Source organism: Aythya fuligula, chromosome 2, assembly GCF_009819795.1.
Source record: "Aythya fuligula isolate bAytFul2 chromosome 2, bAytFul2.pri, whole genome shotgun sequence".
In the NCBI taxonomy this organism is placed as follows: domain Eukaryota; kingdom Metazoa; phylum Chordata; class Aves; order Anseriformes; family Anatidae; genus Aythya; species Aythya fuligula.
In genome coordinates this window covers 45000350-45018227 of record NC_045560.1, presented here as the reverse complement: position 1 = coordinate 45018227, position 17878 = coordinate 45000350, and the positions used below count along the sequence as shown (strand labels likewise).

The window sequence follows — 17878 nt, the reverse complement described above, 5'->3', positions numbered from 1 at the left end:
TGGGAAAGCCAAAGCCCGTTTAGAACTAAATTTGGCCAGAGGCGTAAAGGGCACTAAGAAAGGGCTCTATAGGTTTGTTGGTGATAAAGGGAAGATTAAGAAAATCGTGGGCTTCCTCCAGAAGGAAATGGGAGAGCTGGGATATGGAGAAGGCTGAGGTATTTAATGACTATTTTGCCTCAGTCTTAAGAGACGCTTAGAAATGGCTCATTGATCTTTATCTGAAAGTCATTCGAAACTACTAGAGAATATCACAGTAATTTATTGAAACAAAGTGAAGAACTTCCAATAACTTGAATACATGAAAGGTAAGTTTGACATTGAAGGAATGTCTTCACAGTGCTTTTGATGATTTCCCATTCGATACTGCATGGTTGTAAAGTCACAATATTTAAAAATGACAGGGATAAAACTACAGTTTCGATTGATTTAAGGAAAAAACGGTGTATTCCTTCATAAGAAAAATTCTTCCTAAATCTCAACCATCAGTTACTAACAACGCATGAATTTTTACTTAAACTTGCCTAGTCCTCATCTGGCAGTGTGATGAAAAACTGTGCCACTTCATTTGTCTGCATCTCAACAGACAAGCCTCATACTGCAAAAACAGGTAATACCTACTACAATCTTCTCATCTTCAGCTGGCATGGGGACATTATTCTTTCCTTCACACAGATCACATCACAGAACTGACAAACAGAATGATTCCTTGTTAAACATCACTTAATGCAACTTCCTTGTATGCCCAGGACAGCAATAAAAGCCTGATGTGTTGATGTTGTGGGATAGCTTGTCATCTTAGTCACTCGGTGATTTTGATGCTGTCATCAGCTGTCAGACAACAAGACGGGTGTTTTTCTTATTAAAATTCATTCCCAGCGGAACAAATCAGGAAAATGTGCTTTTGTAAATAAGTTCCTAGCTTTCTGCTACATAATGCTAATTCATAGCCAGAATTGGAAGGCGTTTGCATCTAGAAAGAAAACTTTTGTCATGAAACCAAGATTAAGCATATTTGCATGCCACTGGTATGTGTACTGCTTCTGCTGGTGAGTTTGATTTTGCCACATTTAATATAAAGATAGGTAAGGGAGTTTATGCCTTTTGCAAAACTTTTTTTTTTTTTTTTTATCTACTTCAGTAAATAAACTCAAAATTATATTTAAAGGACTCTGTATTGGTTCAGTATTGGCAAAGAAGTTATGTGAGGGTCTCAGAAGTCTCACAGAGAAAATGGGCAATAGTCTCTAGATCTAACGTGGCTCCTTCCTGATAACCTTAGAAGAAAATATACTGAAGCTAAAAGCACTCAGATAGAATTTCATCTATGTAAATTAACTGGATTTTACAACACATAAAACACATTCATGTGCTTAAATTCACTCTAACCCATCCTTCCCTGCGATTTAAGATATATATCCCAAATTTGGCAGTGATATCAAACAAGCTTATAGATCTATAAAGCTGATAGTATTTCTGCCTATCAAAAAAAAAAAAAAAAAAAAAAAAGAAAAGAAAAAAAAGGCAATCTTAAGGAAAGCACAAACTTCTCTTAGCCAAACATTCCTGAATGGATTTCCCCTCAACCAAAAGAACCTAGCTCTACACTTTGAAAGAGATGAAGTGTTTCTGTTTATGTGATACAACCTGCATTTTCAGATTGGTTGATAATAGAGTTACCTCTGCACATAATTCAGCTACGGTACCTGTGTATCATCTGCTGAAAATCTGTATGCACTGAACAGTTTAGAAATATGTAGTTAGGTTACACAATGCATTTTAAACAAATCTTTTGAAGCATGTTATCAGAACATATAGTACGAGTATCAGAATTAATAGACTGTCCTACTAAGATTTTGCTGGGTATCCATCTAGAGTATACCAGCCCATCTGAAAGTCAAACTTTTCATAAAAGCTACTCCTGTCTTTTCTGCCACTAAGGCTCAAATATTAACAAGACTTAAAAGGTCCAAAACTATTTGAATGAACTAAGAAATCATAGATTTGAGTGGCACATACAAAAAAAAGATGGGTAAAACACTTAAATGTGGATGTCCTCCAAATGCAGTATTTAGAACTACTCCTTCTGATATGTCAAAAAAAAAAAAGTGCTAGTTAAGATTTATTATTATAATTGCACTTAACTTAGAATAGAAACAGAAGCACATTAGATACAATGTCAGTAACCACACAACTTGAAAACTTAGTTATTGAAGGACTAGCAGGTATCTTAAAGTTCAATACAAAATAACAGCCTCCAGATTTTAACTGCATGAATAGAAAGCTAGCCCTGTGATTTGATACCATGAAGACACTTTGAACTTGATCTTGAACTGACTGTAACTGAAAGGGCCTTTGAAGTGAATGCATTCACATCTAAAGAATAAAAACCACCGCCTGTCACTGTTTGTATCCATCCTAGAGAAAAATGGATGTGGTGCCAACAGCAGCAATCCCCTCTGGGGTGGGAAAACAACACCAGAGGCAAGCCCACTCCCCAAAACACAGAAACCAGCTGTCTCATCTCTGAAGTCCCCTTGCTCACTGGACTTCCCAGGGAATACTGCCTGGCTTTCATCAGCAAAACCTCGCCGGCTTGCATTGTCACGCTTTGAAACGCAGCCAGGCCAGCACACCGTGCCTCCAAGTGCAGTAATGCGGAGCAATTGGGGAGAAATAGAGCAAGACCTAAAACAAGAGAAAACAAGCACATAGGTGGAATCCTCGAGGATACGGACACCCGGTGGGAATCCTTTCTCGAGCTTTACTAGTGACTGACAATATGCCACAGCAGTGTTTATCGCAGTCTATTTGCACTGATCTAAAATTAAATGTTTTACAACCCATCTGGTATTTGTTTACATTGATGGCGTGCTTTATTATTATATAATTTGGTTTATTGGATCAGATGCAATTTTTAAAAGACAACAGCCTATCTCAAAAGGCACTCTGTTTATTGAGTAAACTGCAACATGAATTATTGACTAGGTACATTTGCTAGCTGATAATGAAGTAAAAGGAATACAACACTCTTTTCATGTCAAGAGTAAGAATGTTTAATAAACTACCACCGAGAGGGTGTGCGCTAGGAATAAATGAACCAAATTTGAAGGTTTTAATTAAATAGAAATTTCATTTCATGCAGGCAGTTGTTCAGTTAATTGCACCCTGAGATTACCAAGACCTGCTAGCACATAATCAGTGTGCAAAGCTGGAAATTCATTATTCCAAATATATTTCTGAATCACCCCAACTTCAATATGGAGAGTTGTGGCAAGACCCATATCTGTAGATTGTCTTTACATCTACTCTGACCTTCATAAAACCACCTCTTCATGCTGATAACTCTTCAGTGCAAGGACCACATGCAATTCTATCAAAACGTACCACCTTGTACTGCGTCTGTAACTGGGTATGAAATTGGTCATAAACATCAAAATTAGGGGACTGCCTATCTAATTAATGATTTCTTAAATACTATTTATTAAATGGCAAATTGAGAAGGCACAGTACTACAAACAGGGACTAAAACAAAGAACAGGCCACAACCTTCATGCACAAGTCCTGTCTACACAACAGCTTCCACTGTATTAACACTGCTTCTTTGGGAAATTCAGTAACAAGAATACAAGCTGCATACAGACAAGACGAAGACATCCATCATTACTGCTTCTCAAAGCCAGCTGCCTTCTAGAACATTGTACAGTTGATGCAGTTGATGAGATTTGCATATTACAGCCAGTGGCACAGTTCTAAAATCACAATTTTAGATTTCTGTTGATAGCTTTCATGCTGAAAACACTGTATCTCACTGGAATCTAACTTTTCATACATAGTCTTGCCTGTCCCTAGCTCAAATTCCCCTTCCTGTCCACTTTACATCCTGCTACTGCAGGTTCCCTTTGATTTGACATTGCCCTCTGTGCATGAGGCACTCCTCACATCAAGCTACTTGCCCACTGCTCCAGTTGCCACATGCTTTCTTTCAGGCCTCACACTTTTGTACTTTGGCAAATCCAGGTTTTACTTCCAATTAATATTTACTGATTTTATGTAACACCCTATTATCTGGAATCTATTTCCCTCACTTAGGTTGGTCTTCTGGTTCCACTGTAATTTTCACCCACCACATATATAGCTATCCTTTTACTAGTAATCTTAACAGATTTCTTTGCCTGCTGTCAGTGACAGGCTTCCCTGCAGCTTACAACTTACTATTAAAAATTTAAATAATTCTTCACTTTTTACCCATTGTGCATGGAGCACCAGTATCTGCTTGCTCAAATAATTTAAAAACATCCTTTCACCTGTTAGGGAAAAAAGAAGCTGGTGAAAACATAAAATGAAAAAAGTAAACATACACAAACAAGTTCTACCTAGAATGAATACTTGATTTTATTTAAGGAAAAAAAAAAAAAAAACACCTATAGGACATTAACACCACTTGATATCTGTGGGAAAATCAAGAAGATGTATAGTCACTTACCACACTTCCAATAAAAAACAAATGAGGAGTGCAATTTGTTATTTTGACTTACATATATAGGTCTACTTATTAGCCAAAACATTTCAAACCAAATATTACTGCACGACTTTTTAAATCAAGTGCTGTGCTCCTTTTATCATTCCCATGGCCATTACTGATTTATCAGTCAAGTCATAAACCCATTTCACACCTCAGAACTACAGCGTAACTTCTTAAATCAAATGCCGGGCTTCTTCTGTCATCCCCACAGCCATTGGGATATTGATTTATTAGACAAACCACAAACACATCACTTCATCACCAGTTGTCCAAAATAGTCTATTTTTGCTATTCATGAACATTCACAAGCATGCACCATGGAGAACTAATCCCAAAGTTAACTAAGAATTCAATTGCTGTATGAGCACTGTACTGTGATGTCCACAGATGGATTATTTAAAGATTATTTCAGTTTCTGAATAAACATCGTAAGGAATTTAACAGTGCTTAAACTATCTTCAAATGGTGATGAGATTTCACAAGCGAAATGGATGATTCACTTTTCATTTCCAACAAGTCACAATGATATCACCTACAAATATTTTTCAAGATGTTTAATTTTTAAATGCCCTAACATATGCAGTAACGCTGAACAGCTTAGCTCCTGATGTAAACAGTTTGTGGTTATTTGAAAATCAACAGTTCCTAATTAGTATCCCACAGAACCACAGAATACATTTGCTGGGACAAGCATATGAAAGAAGACATTGTTGAAATAAATTAGCTCTGAGCTTATATAGTTTTCTTCTGCACTTGGCAATTTCTCATATATACAAAGGGGCATATTCCAAATTATTCTTGGACAACCATATGTGCCAATACTGGAAAAAAATCTGTAATTATAAAGCAAAGCAGAGGATTTCTGCGATCCTCCATAGAACTGAACAAGCCATATTACTATTATGCATTAAATCATTATTAACATTATTTATTGAAATATTCAAATGTATTTACTTTTAATGACTCTATGAAACATTTTGGGCTGGGACATTTCAGCTCTAAATCAAATACTGACAGACTGTGATTAAACTGAAGAGAGTTGTGTCTACTCGGGAAATTTATTAAAGACATCATTGGGTACAGTCTAAATACCTGCATAGGTAGATTTTTTTTTTTCCTAGCAATACTTCGTCTCTAAGTGTTGCATTATCACCATCTACTGTTCATTCACCTTTTTTTTCCTACAGCCTAGTCTTGTTTACGAATGTAATTAAATGTAATACTGCTACTAACCTAAGTGGATTTTTAGAGAGGAATGAGACAAGGACTAAGTATTTGTTTATCCTCTCTGTCTTTGAAGACTTAATTTCACCAAACACCAAATTGTTTAAAACAAACATTTTACTGTTGTGTTTTTATTACACACGCCTGATACATTTCATTATTAACTGTTCTCTGCTAATTAATACTCCCTTTCAGGAAAAGGAGATACCATCAGAGTAATAAAGCTTGGGTGCAGCACTTTTTTTTCAGGCACTATAACGTTATCGAACATCTCACAATTGATGTTCTACATTTCTTCAACTTGCATTCTTGGGCTACAGCATCTGCCGAAAAGAGTCTTCATTTATAGGGATTACTTTGAATTTTGAAATTAGTTTGAAATTAGAAATTGCGAAGAAAGACCCACACACCACTTCATCTGTATGCATCAGTTTACCAAAAAGAGAGACAATTTGGAGAGCAGGAAGTTGCGAAGGAAAACCAGACACTCTAACAATTGCTGTAAGAATTCATTCCATAGAAATTCAAACTACAACATTTTCTGATGTAAAATGTAATTGGTTCTTCTCTGAATATAAACAAATTTGTAAGCAGACTTATGTTCCTTTCAATGTTGCAAGGATATTTATGTCAACAGTATTGTCTCTTCTGTGAAACTAATTCCCATAAGTAATTTAAATACTAATTGCTTCAACTTTAATGAGAAAACTCTTTCTTCCTATGTCTCTTTCCAGCAGGCATCTCCTTCAGTGTTTATTTCTGATATGCATTGAATTATCTATGGTACCAAAAAAAAAAAAAAAAAAGGTTGGGTGGGGTGGGAAGACAGAGACAAAAGGACAGCTTACATCTTTGTAAAGCATAAAGTTTATAGACTTTGCTAAATAGTCTACAAGCAAAGGCAAAGCCAATCAAGCAACTGGGGAAATCAACTGTGTGTAATATCTATTGTTAGATAAAAATCTTTTAATACTTCCTAGGCTTCCCAAATAAGATACTGTGGTCTTAGAAGCCTGTGAAATACGTGCAAATCAAACCCAAAGCAACTACCCAGCAACACTGAAAAGTTATTTTAGAACACATGAAGGGCACACCATGCATGTAACAGAAACAGTGAACTAGGAATTCATTTACAAATGTGTCAGATAAGCACAACCTAAAAACAGAAAAAAGGAAAGAAAAATACACCAACTGTCCAGCAAATCCAGATTTTATTTCACTCACTGCAGTGGTTTTCTCATTACAATGTGCTGACTGCAACAAAGAGCCAGAGGCTAGTTCTGCATGGAAGAAACCACCATATCCTTGAAGCAAACTTAAGAGAAAACATCTTGTCAACAAGGCTATACTGCAACGAGATACAATAGGCAGGCATATACAAATATTGCAAAAACGTACAGTATCTTTGAGGTAGGTGGTCACAGTTCAACCTGATGTAATGATATTGTAACCTTCCATTTTCATACTAAAATTAGCTTACAAATGCATAAAAATTGAACTTCAGTTAAAAAAAAGGAAAAAAAAAAAAAAAAGAAAAAAAGAACGTGATGTGATCTCAAGGCATTGGCTTAATTACAAAATCATTAAATTCTGTCTGTGCTGTTCACCTCAAAGCACCAGTAATTCACCAGCAATGCCTTAAGCACATTTCTCTGCTCAATGTTGAAAGTACTGCTGGTAAACATTATGAAAAAGGATTAAGTCAACCAGCAGCACCACTCACTGCCTGCACACAAGATCGCAACCTGGCGGGTGCTGCAGCACTGAGCTTATGGGAGATCAGCTCTGTCAGGGATGAAATTTAGAGTAAACCCAAGCAATATTTTCTTTAAGGAGCTCTGCCTCCCACTCACGTAAATTAAAGACAGTTAGAATGCACCCCCGTCAAATGGACAAATCGCACTGAAAATGAAAAAGCTGGCAACTTAGCCAAAGTCAGTCAAACTGCCAACTGTGGTGTTCTACCAATTTTATCAGCAAAGATGTGTGAGTGCATTGGTTTCCAGAGCTTTGTGGCAGCTGTGGCACCATCACGTTCTCACTGCAAGGTGGGTCTGCAGGTCCTTAACGCCATGCTGGGATGCAGGAAAGGCTGGGCACTGGCAGGGATGGAGGAGGCAGGGATGAAAGCACCTCTCCACAGAGTCTCTAGTGAGAACTGGAGAATTGCTTTGACTGAGCCCAGAGTTATCGAACCAGTCTCTAAACAACTACTGGCCTGAACTGGAAATGATCTGAAAAAATTCTGGCCATCATTGCAACTGCCTACCAAAAATGAAACAACACATTTAGAATTTCACTCCACAGCAATTTACATTTGCAGGAGTGCTCTTACACTAAAACACCTGAGCATTAGCCACTGCTACAGAGGTTTCAGCAAGGACTTGCACATTTACTCAGGTCTTGAGTCCTCCAGCATTGCTCACGGAATAGGAAAGTCATGTTCAGCCACTTGAGTGGAAAGCTGGTGAAGGCCAACCTCTTAAGCTGCCCTAGTGAAATCAGCAAGACCTCTCTGTCCCTATTTTGTTGTGTTATTCCTTACATCTGGGGCCGAGAGTGGCTGCGGACCTAAGAAGCGATGGCAGCTCAGCTGACACACGGTAGCCTAAGCCCCACATCAAGGAGCAACAGCACACCTGCCTGAAACCAGTGAAAGATGTTTCACTAAGAAAAGCTTATTTAAAAATAGCCAGCAATCAGGAAGGTCCTCGAGGAACCGCACCTTCGTTCAGTTTCCAAGGAGATCATGAGTGTCTGTTCACACGTCTAAAACAACCTGAAGAATTTTAATCTTTTTTTTTTTTTTTTTTCTTTTTTAAGCAAATGAGGGAGTTGAAAAACGGCCAACAAGCACACGGCAACTGGCAGGGAGTCATTTGTTATTGTTTTAATCGATTCGGTTTCAAACGAGCATTCCCTTGAAATACCTTCAGAGAAGCAAACAGGCAGCAAACGCGGGGATTTAACGACACAGTGATCTGCTGACTCTTGCTTGGATATTCATAAGTTACAAAACTCTTCCACCTTTAGCTTTTATTTCATTTGTAATAAGCATTCATAAATAATTGAAGGCCATGCGATAAATTATTCAGCTAAGTGCACAGTTTCCAAGGCATCATAGCATGAGTCTGGATTAATGGTATAATGCAAGCCAGACGCAGAAGTTGGGCTGACACCCCACAATTACCACACACAGGAGCAGTCCAGGGAGTTTGGTGCTTCTCAGCATGTGCCTTCCACCACGGAGACGTGCAAGCACCTGCTGAATATTTATGAGGCAGAAGTCCCTGTCGCCTACTGTGTACTTCGGCTGCTTGCCTATGCATGGTTATGAATTAATGAAACTTAAGCCAGAGCTTCACTCTGCACAACTGATTAGGGCATTCACTATCTATCAGGGACTGTCTATAAGCACTGTCCTCCAAGAATACTGCTGAACATAAATCTGTTACAAAAAGACTTTGTCCTTAATCATAATTGCCTGTTGTAATAAACCTATTTGGGGGACAGGGATAGAAGTGACTGCAGGGACATTAACATGTTGGCTGTTATAAAATGCTGGTACAACCCTGCTATTTTTTTTGTACAAATCATGTTATTTAATTATTTTGGGTAGGTCAAGAAACACCAGTCCATGATTGCCAGAAACAAAAGCAAATGCCTCAAAATTTGAGATACACTTTTGCATAATAAAACACAAGTCACGAATCTGAAAAAAAAAAAAAAAAGACCTGCATTTATAAGGTGATTTGCAAATTTACTGAGTCAATTTTCTCTGAATATACCAGTAAACTTAAAGCCAGACTGACACTTCATTTGTAAGAATCCATATAAGCCTATGGTTTCTTAGAAATCCCTTCCTTGTCTCTCCTATTAGAGATTGTATTTGAACAAATCGATGAGAGCTTTATAAATTGGTACTGGCTTGATAACTTCTGAGCTGCTTCACTTGTACCTTTGCCAATAAAATTGGTGTTGTATTCACACACAAGAGTGACTTGAGTTTCCTAGCAAATAAGATCAAATATGCCCCAAAGCATTTATATTGTATGTAAATAATAAGTGAACTGACAATGAGCTGAATGTAAATAATAAATATCAAGTAAATTGGAAAGTTGCAGAAGAATTCTTCGAGTAATTGTTCCACCAGATTTTTTTTTAATTTTTCCAAATGTCCTAGGTTTATAAACCTCATTTACAAAGGAAAGAACTGTTCATCTAACAATCACTACTCAACCTATGGACTTCCCATCCAATTTCAACCAGATCTGTCAGAAGAGCAGCAATTTCAAGGATGACATTATGCAATAATCTAAGTAGAAGGTGTAAGAGCCTTAGATTAGTGACCTTGGATCTCAGAAGTTCTGTATTTAATAAGCTATGTAACTTCTGTGTTTCTTGCATGTTTGCCTTGGGTAAAAATATTTCACAGCTTTGAAAAGTGCTTTGAGGTCCCAGAACACTAAATGCATGCAAAACATCATTCTTAATAGACTGTATTCCATAGCAGGTATCCATGGGTCTGGAAAAAGTGACTGAGTAGCACTCTTTGTCCCTTGCTGCTAACGTTTAAGCTATACAAATGTAAAGAAAAAAGATGGCACAAATCCAACTTCTCTACTTCTGAAACTTTTATAGAAGAAAAAGAGGAGAACAAACAAAACTACATACAGAAATAATTTTTACCCTAATTAAAGCTATCATTTTTTCTTATTAAAAGAGTCAAACCCAGAGCCTCTGAAAAATATGAAACTCCACTAGGAGGCAACCTAGTTTGCAACTAGATTTGCATCCCCATCTACCATGCCTAAATACAGTTCAACCCCTGGAAAAGACTTAAAACCACAGCAAATATTTGCAGGAGCATGCAATCCTTACTTGGACCCCAGTTACATAAAGCCTAAACCAGTCTGCAATTTGAAAGAAAGATTTATATAAGCTCATTAGAAGCCACTAGAACAGAAAGGTAGTGTCAATATTATGCAATTCAATTTCACTTTAAATGAATGTACAGTACCTGGCTCTAAACCAGAAGATTTGCATATATATAATGGGGAAAATATCAAATAACACACAAAAGCCATTCTGCATAAACTGGAACTAAGAAGCTTGCTTTCCTACAAACATGCCTCTTGTGTTTACCTGACCTTGGAGTCTAAGGTGATAGAAATTCTAACCATAGCTTCTTACAGAACAGCGAGAAATCTGTGATGACTCCCCTGTACAGGTTGTCCAGTACAGGAGAAACAGTCTTTCACAGTGAAGTCACCCCAGGTTCTGGCTTCTGTCTTTAAGAGGGCATTTATTTTCTATTTTTATTTCTCTGCTATATATATATTTTTTTATTTTTCTACTCTGCTACTTTCACTTAAATTGTACGAATTTCTATCTTTGTGCAACCCTCTGTCATATTTGGTGAGAATCATCCAACAGGATCAAAGGTTCTTGTAGGAGATGGAGAACAGATGGCAGAACTTTCTACACAAACAAAGAGGACAAAAGTCACCTTCTTCCCTAGCCACAAATCTAAACCTAGAAACTTGCACTTTTCTTTTTAGGACATTATTATGAAACTCAGAAAAATTATTCATCACATGGCTACACAGAGCAGTCATCAGAAGTGTGATCCTGATCCTGGCTAATGGCCAGCGTCAAATGCCTACACAGGGCACCATGTAGATTCACTTCAGCATCCTAATCGCTGGTTTGGTTTTCTCCCTCTTCATTTTGGATAATATACCTTGGGAAAAGACAGTATGCAAGTCATCTGGGCAGAGAAGCTATTGCTAAGTAAACTAAAATGTAAGCAGGTCCTATGACAGCATATCAAAGAATATATGACAATTAGCAACTACTATTTTTTAAAGGAAAACAAAGTTCATTGACGTTAGAAAATGTGTTTTATAACCAGGGATTTTACCTGTAACTGATAGCTGTTTACAGCAGTACGTAATTTTCTTGTTGAGAGAGGGCGGAAGGCAAAATTAAAGTGAAAAAGGTTTACAGAATCACCCAATACAAAAGAAGGCGCACAGGACCATGAACATAAAAAGCGATATAAAATAATACGAATTATAAATAATACAAATTAGGAGGCTAAAGCAACAGGCAAGGAATGAGTCACTCAACACAGCACTTAAGAGCAATGTACAGCACGAGACCTCCATACAGCACCACACTGGCAGTGCAATGCAGCCATTTCACACTTGATTTCTGTGATCTCGTGTGATCTCGGAAAGCCAGCAGTCCTGATCCCATCCAAGTTGCATGTACTTCAGCAAAAGATGGGTATTGTTGGCCTGAACAGCTCTACGTGGAGACTTTCACGTGAAGTAACTGTTAACTTGAGACATGCCCCAAATAATCAGCCCTCTCTCTGTCCTACCTGAACCAACCATCAGCATAATACTTTGCTCTCCACAACTAAGATCTTTTAGGGGTATCTTACAAGGCATGCCCCAAAATTACTAGAGTCATGCACAAGCTATGCTGAGCATACATTAAATTACATGACAAGCATTGTTAGTCTCTGCATTAACTCATTCTGTAGATTACACTAATGGAAAATTGAAAAAGATCCCTGAACAGCTTCTGTACCCATATCCAAGATTTCACTTATCCTGGGAATTTGTACTCTTGCGATTTACTCCTATGCTCTTTCGTAGTGCTTTAGACCTTAACAATTTTCAGCAACCTATCTGAGGCTGAGTTCATGCTGTGTGTAACTTTTTTCTCAGTACATTTTAGACCATCTCTGAAACAATAAAAACAGAATCGTAAGTCTGTTGAGGTCATTTAGGACCTAAGTATCTCAGTTCTTTTTTTTCTGCCACAGTGCTTTCAGAACTCCGAGGTTTTTGTTTTTTTTTTTTTTTTAAAGAGTAAGAAACAATTTGAAACATACTCTGAAAAAGTAAGAAACATAATGAGAAAAAAATAATTTGAAAATATATATATTTCCCAAAGGAAAATATACTGGTTATTGCTTCTGTTACATTTTATCACCTTAAGAAATCGATATTGTTAAGTAGAAAAAAGTGGCTACACTCTATCTCAGTATGCTACTCGGGGTTTCACATTCACCATGTATTTTTGTAATCTTTAAGCATATAAATAATACAAAGTTGGGGGAATCCACTCGTCAATCCACCTTTGAGGCTCAGAAGGAATGGAGAATAACTGTGATACACAAGTACCCCCTAGTGATGAAATGATGAACTACTTAATAGCATCAGCACTAGCTCGTTAAATAGCGTAGCTGTAAGAAGAGACTAATAAAACAAAAAAGAATATGCTATTTGATACTCAGCATCTGTCCTCAGTAGGGTTGAGAACAAATTCAGGCTCATCCCTGACAAAACACATACATGAAATACAGCAAATGCTTGTTTAAATACAGTTACTAATATTTAAAGTTCTCAAACATAAATTCCAAAGGAAAAAAAAAAATAGAAACAACAACTACTTAAAGCAAAACACACTTTCCTGGTAAAATTGAAATTTTGAAGTTTGGCGTTGTTTCTATAGCAGGAAAAACAAAAACTGAAGACACACATTTCAATATCCTGTTAATATTGTAAGACTGAATTCAGTAATAGCTGAATTCTGAAAGGTCTTATAAGCTCAAAGGGTTCCTGTCATCCTATTTGCACTATAACTGATACTACAAGAAAAATAAAATCCTGGAAATATTATATTTCTAAGTTTTCATTACAGAATGTTTTTGTAGCAAACCATAGCTAGGCCTAAAAGAGATCCAAAAGCCAGATAGAAAAAAGTAAGAGCTTAGCAGCCTCTAACCCTGATCCAAGGTTACAGCTGTAAATTGATGTAGAAGGAAAATAAAGGAAAGATTAGTACGTCTTTGCTGCATATTTATTAAAGCAGCATCGCCAAGAATGCATTGTCATAACCAGCAAAACTGAGGCATACATAAATCAGAAAAATCTCTTTTGATCATGTAAGTGGCTCATTAACACACCCATCAGTAAGGACAGGCAGACTCCCAGACTCCCATATTTAAAGGAAGAATATATTTCTGGCTGAAAACCACATCGATTGGATGTTGAAGACTTTAAACAAAAAGCTTCACAAACTTTAATAGATTAAAACAAAGCCATTCACATTCAAATTACATTTGCTCTAAGTATTAAAACCAATGAACAACCACAGTTCTTTACAGAGGAAGTCCAGCCAGGATTGCATTACCCAGGTACCCAACTTCAAGCTCACATACAGAGATGCCAGCACTCTGAAAATGTCCTTCAGTCTTTATGGCTTCAGAATCCTGAGGGGACTCTCAGCCAAACTTTTGAGACCTGTCCTACTTCAGGCAGGTATAAAAATCAAGATTTGCTGTCAGTAAGGTCCATAGCAAATGGAAATGTTTTTTACTGGAATTACTGTAACTATTCCTCTCAAGTTGTGTTTATACAACTCAAATATAATATAAAATAATAACAGTACTGTAAAGTTTCTTTTGTGACACCTCACTAACTGTCCTTACAGTGACATAGAATCAATTCCTGAAAACAACTAACTAGGTGTTTGCAAAAAATTCACCTAGAGTAAATAAAAGATCATCATAAATGAAGAGGGAAGTCCATTAAAATACATTCAGAAATTCTGGTATTTTCATGCTCATGATTAATATTTAAAAGCTTTAACAAGCATGTAGAACTGGCTGAAACATTATAGAGACAGATAAAGTATCATCTGGAGTTGATTAAAAAATAGATTCTCCTTCTCTGTGTTTTTTAAGACAAAAATGGCACATTCGTCAAGAGGGAGGAGCAGGGAATGGAACACAAACCTCCAGCATTTCATTAAGCGTTCTGAAGAAAGAACTCAAAGAACAGGATTTATTTACAAGATGCAAGGCCTTCAAAAATAAACAACACAATTACACTATATGCATACATACTTAATACATCTATAAAATAATAGTTTATAATTTATACAGCTTTAAGACTTTATTAAACAATTTTGTTACAAAGAATAATGGAGAATTTGTGAAAACTGGCATACACCTTTGCCCTGCTGCTTATCATTGTAAATTTCACAAGGATGAAATTCAGTTCTGCATAAACAAAGGGGTCCTTTACACAGTGTGCATCTTACATCAGCAACTTGTCCAAGGCATGACACTGGGGAATAGGTAAGTTAGGTATATTTTTCTTGTTCTAATCATTAGTTAGAAAGCTTCACAGGTATACATGTACATTACATGGAGAGGATCAGAGATTTGCTACCTACCTCCACTCTGTCTTACACAGTAAGTTGTAAAGGATCTAGATGAAAGCACAGTAAGAGAGACATATCTAATGAACTATTTTAAAAAGAAATGAAGTTGGAATGCTGAGTCAGCATAAAGTCTGCTCCTGTCACATGCCCTCACTAAAGAAAACATTAAGGCTGCAAAATAATACCAAAATCAGAGATAGGACACAAATTAATGCAAAGAAAACATCTAGAGTGCAAGAAATATAGTCCAGTTTTGCTTGAAGCATGTGAAGAGCTTACTTACAATTTGTCTCCTTGTTTTGCTTTCTTGTCAGAAACCAGATACACGCTTCCAAAGCTTCCATTGCCAAGTTTCCTCTCAATAGTGTATCTTCTCGCAATCATAGCATCTGAGCAAGCAGAATTAGATCTGCCAACAGTGACATGCTTCGCAGTTTCTTGAAATTTCAGCATTGTTTGCGTAACGGAAACGACAAATTTCTCTAGAATGCAGCTTTCAAATCCTTTTACTCTTCCATGGATGTTCAGAGGCAATACTTCAAATAGAAAAAAAAAAAAAAAAGTCAACGATTGTTCTTATGAAAATGTTCACTTAATTCTATTGCAGTGTTTATAGTGCTCAGCTTGTAGCACAACAAAATTAAGCGTAATCATTAGTTGCTAAACTGTGGGCAGCAGACTTGATACAGACACTCCAGATAATGCAGATGTGATATAGCCAACCTTCCTCTAAAACAACCTTAAATGAATTCAGTGAACTTATAACACAGGAAAAATGAAACACAGGTGTATATACATTCATTTATTAAAAAGTTAAGGCACTTTTTGCAAGAACAAGTACACCTGTTATTTCATCTGAGAGTTCCCTTCAGATATGGTACTCTTCTTTACCTTTTATACCCTTTTTATACCCTTTATACCACTACAGTATCTGGCACCAAAATGTTTTGGGATTCATTTTTCATGGTTTTTGTATATAATGAAGCACGATCTCCACCCATAATTTGAGTTCGCTCACATGAATAACTACAAAGCTGTTTTCTTTGCTCTTGCATTTGCTGCTCAAATTTCACCTTTTTTCTCCTACCTTTCAGTGTTGACCTTATAGCTTCTGTGGGATTCACTGCTATCTTCTGAAAATTAGAGCTTCCTGGCTACCTACAAACCTATAAGATTTTTATTAAAACACACTTCTTTCAAAAGTTCTGCCTTTCTCTTTTGCTATAACAGTACAAACAGCTTAACTTTGATTTGTAACTCTTATATAACTGAGGTCCTAATTCTGCAAACCCACGGACTGCATAAGCAACCCCCTGGTGTTTCTATGGCTTTCAATAATTGAAAATGGTTTTAGAATGACTTTGTTTTACCCTCCTCATTCCAAATGATAAAGTGTAGGTGCTTCACTACCCATAATAAAACAATATTGCTTTCATTACCTTGCCTTTTTATTTGCATTAGTTGCACTTGAGGATCCTTTGGAACAAATAAAGATGTGGCAAGGCCCTTCAATCAGCAGAGCTATTACAACTGTCTAATCAGCACTGCCTGCTGCAGTGCAGTATGACCACACTGCATTTGCTCACCATAGCATTTCAAAGTCAACATGTGCATATGAAAATGCTTTGTTCTGGAAAAGAGAAAATGTTTAATTTTAAAAGACACATAACTACTAGTTCCAAGTGATTGTCTTCACCTCCTAAAAATGCAGAACCTAAATGAAAATTAGGCCAGTCCAAGTTGGACGAGGCCCTGGTCAACCTTATCTAGTGGGTGGCATCCTCCATGGCAGGTGGTTGGAAATGGATGGTCTTTAAGGTCCCTTCCAACCCAAGCCATTCTATTATTCTATGAGTTTGTATTTTATAGTAGTGTGTGTGTGTGTGTGTGTAAGAACCTATTTTAACAGCCATCTGCTGACCTGCTGTCAACGCTCTACCAATGAGCTTGACTTTGCAGTGTCACCATATCATGAAAAACAGCCAAACTGTAATTACCAGAAGCCACCTTGACAACGATATAGATCACGTACTTTTTTAAAGCAAAAACACTCTTGAAGGTCTGTTTCTGTGTTCTCCTTCAGGAGGGACAAAAAAAAAATTGAATTGCAAAGAATGTCAGCTAAAAAAATCTACTGCTTCAGTAACTCCAAATCTGTTTTAGAAAGCATAAATGGACCGTGTTGAGGGTTGGGGGGGGGGAGGTGAGGGGGACACATGACAGGAAGATGAGTTCCATAAAATATTATATTGCCAGTTCCATAAAGTTTCCATATTTTTCATTTATTATTCTCCCAGGAAGTTGTTGTTTTATGGATGCCTTCATAAATCCCAGATACAGTCAGTAGTTTTAAAATACATACTTTTTAGAAATAACTACACTTAGAAAAACTGCTAAACCATCTGGTCTTTTTTTTCAGAAGAGTTACTTAACACCTCTCACCTTCTGATTTTGATACCTACCTGGCCCTAGGGATGGGTTATAACCCTTAATATCACAGTATCACCCTTGAGCTAGAGTGCCCTACTGCGACTAATTGCTGTGCTTTATTTCTAACCTTGCCTTGCACCTGCTACTCCCCGTGCTTCAATTCCCCCTATATATAATGAGAGTAATGATGTAACTTTGCAAATGCTTTGATACCTACCTCTGAGTGATGTTACAAGGCAGGGGCCAGTGGCTGTAGTTGTGGTCAGATTTTAAGGGCACACAACAGACAAATTGCTGAGCCCCTGGTGTTTTGAAAGAAACATCCCATCAGAATTGATAAACCCTACAGCCTGACTTCATTGTAAGAATGATTTTTCTAGAAGTCCGTCAGCTGGCAGCCTCTCCTACCTCAAACCTTTCAGCCCAGCCTTCCTGAATTTTTTTTGCCAGTTT

General features: G+C 37.1%; 1 protein-coding gene across 3 annotated transcripts in view; it reads right to left on the bottom strand.

Moving 5' to 3' along the window:
* The window catches only part of NEK11 (NIMA related kinase 11), a 101814-nt gene that overhangs the window by 82984 nt on the left and 952 nt on the right, over positions 1 to 17878 (bottom strand). Inside the window, exons 1-2 of one of the 3 annotated variants that reach the window (XM_032181970.1) lie at positions 17643 to 17658; positions 15279 to 15531 (exon numbers count right to left, since the gene is read on the bottom strand). In XM_032181970.1, coding sequence (XP_032037861.1) covers positions 15279 to 15448 — 170 coding nt within the window. In that variant the 5' untranslated portion in view covers positions 15449 to 15531; positions 17643 to 17658. Of the gene's footprint in view, positions 1 to 15278; positions 15532 to 17027; positions 17046 to 17642; positions 17659 to 17878 lie in introns of those variants that run through there. The other 2 variants (XM_032181971.1, XM_032181968.1) reach the window with 2 other exon arrangements.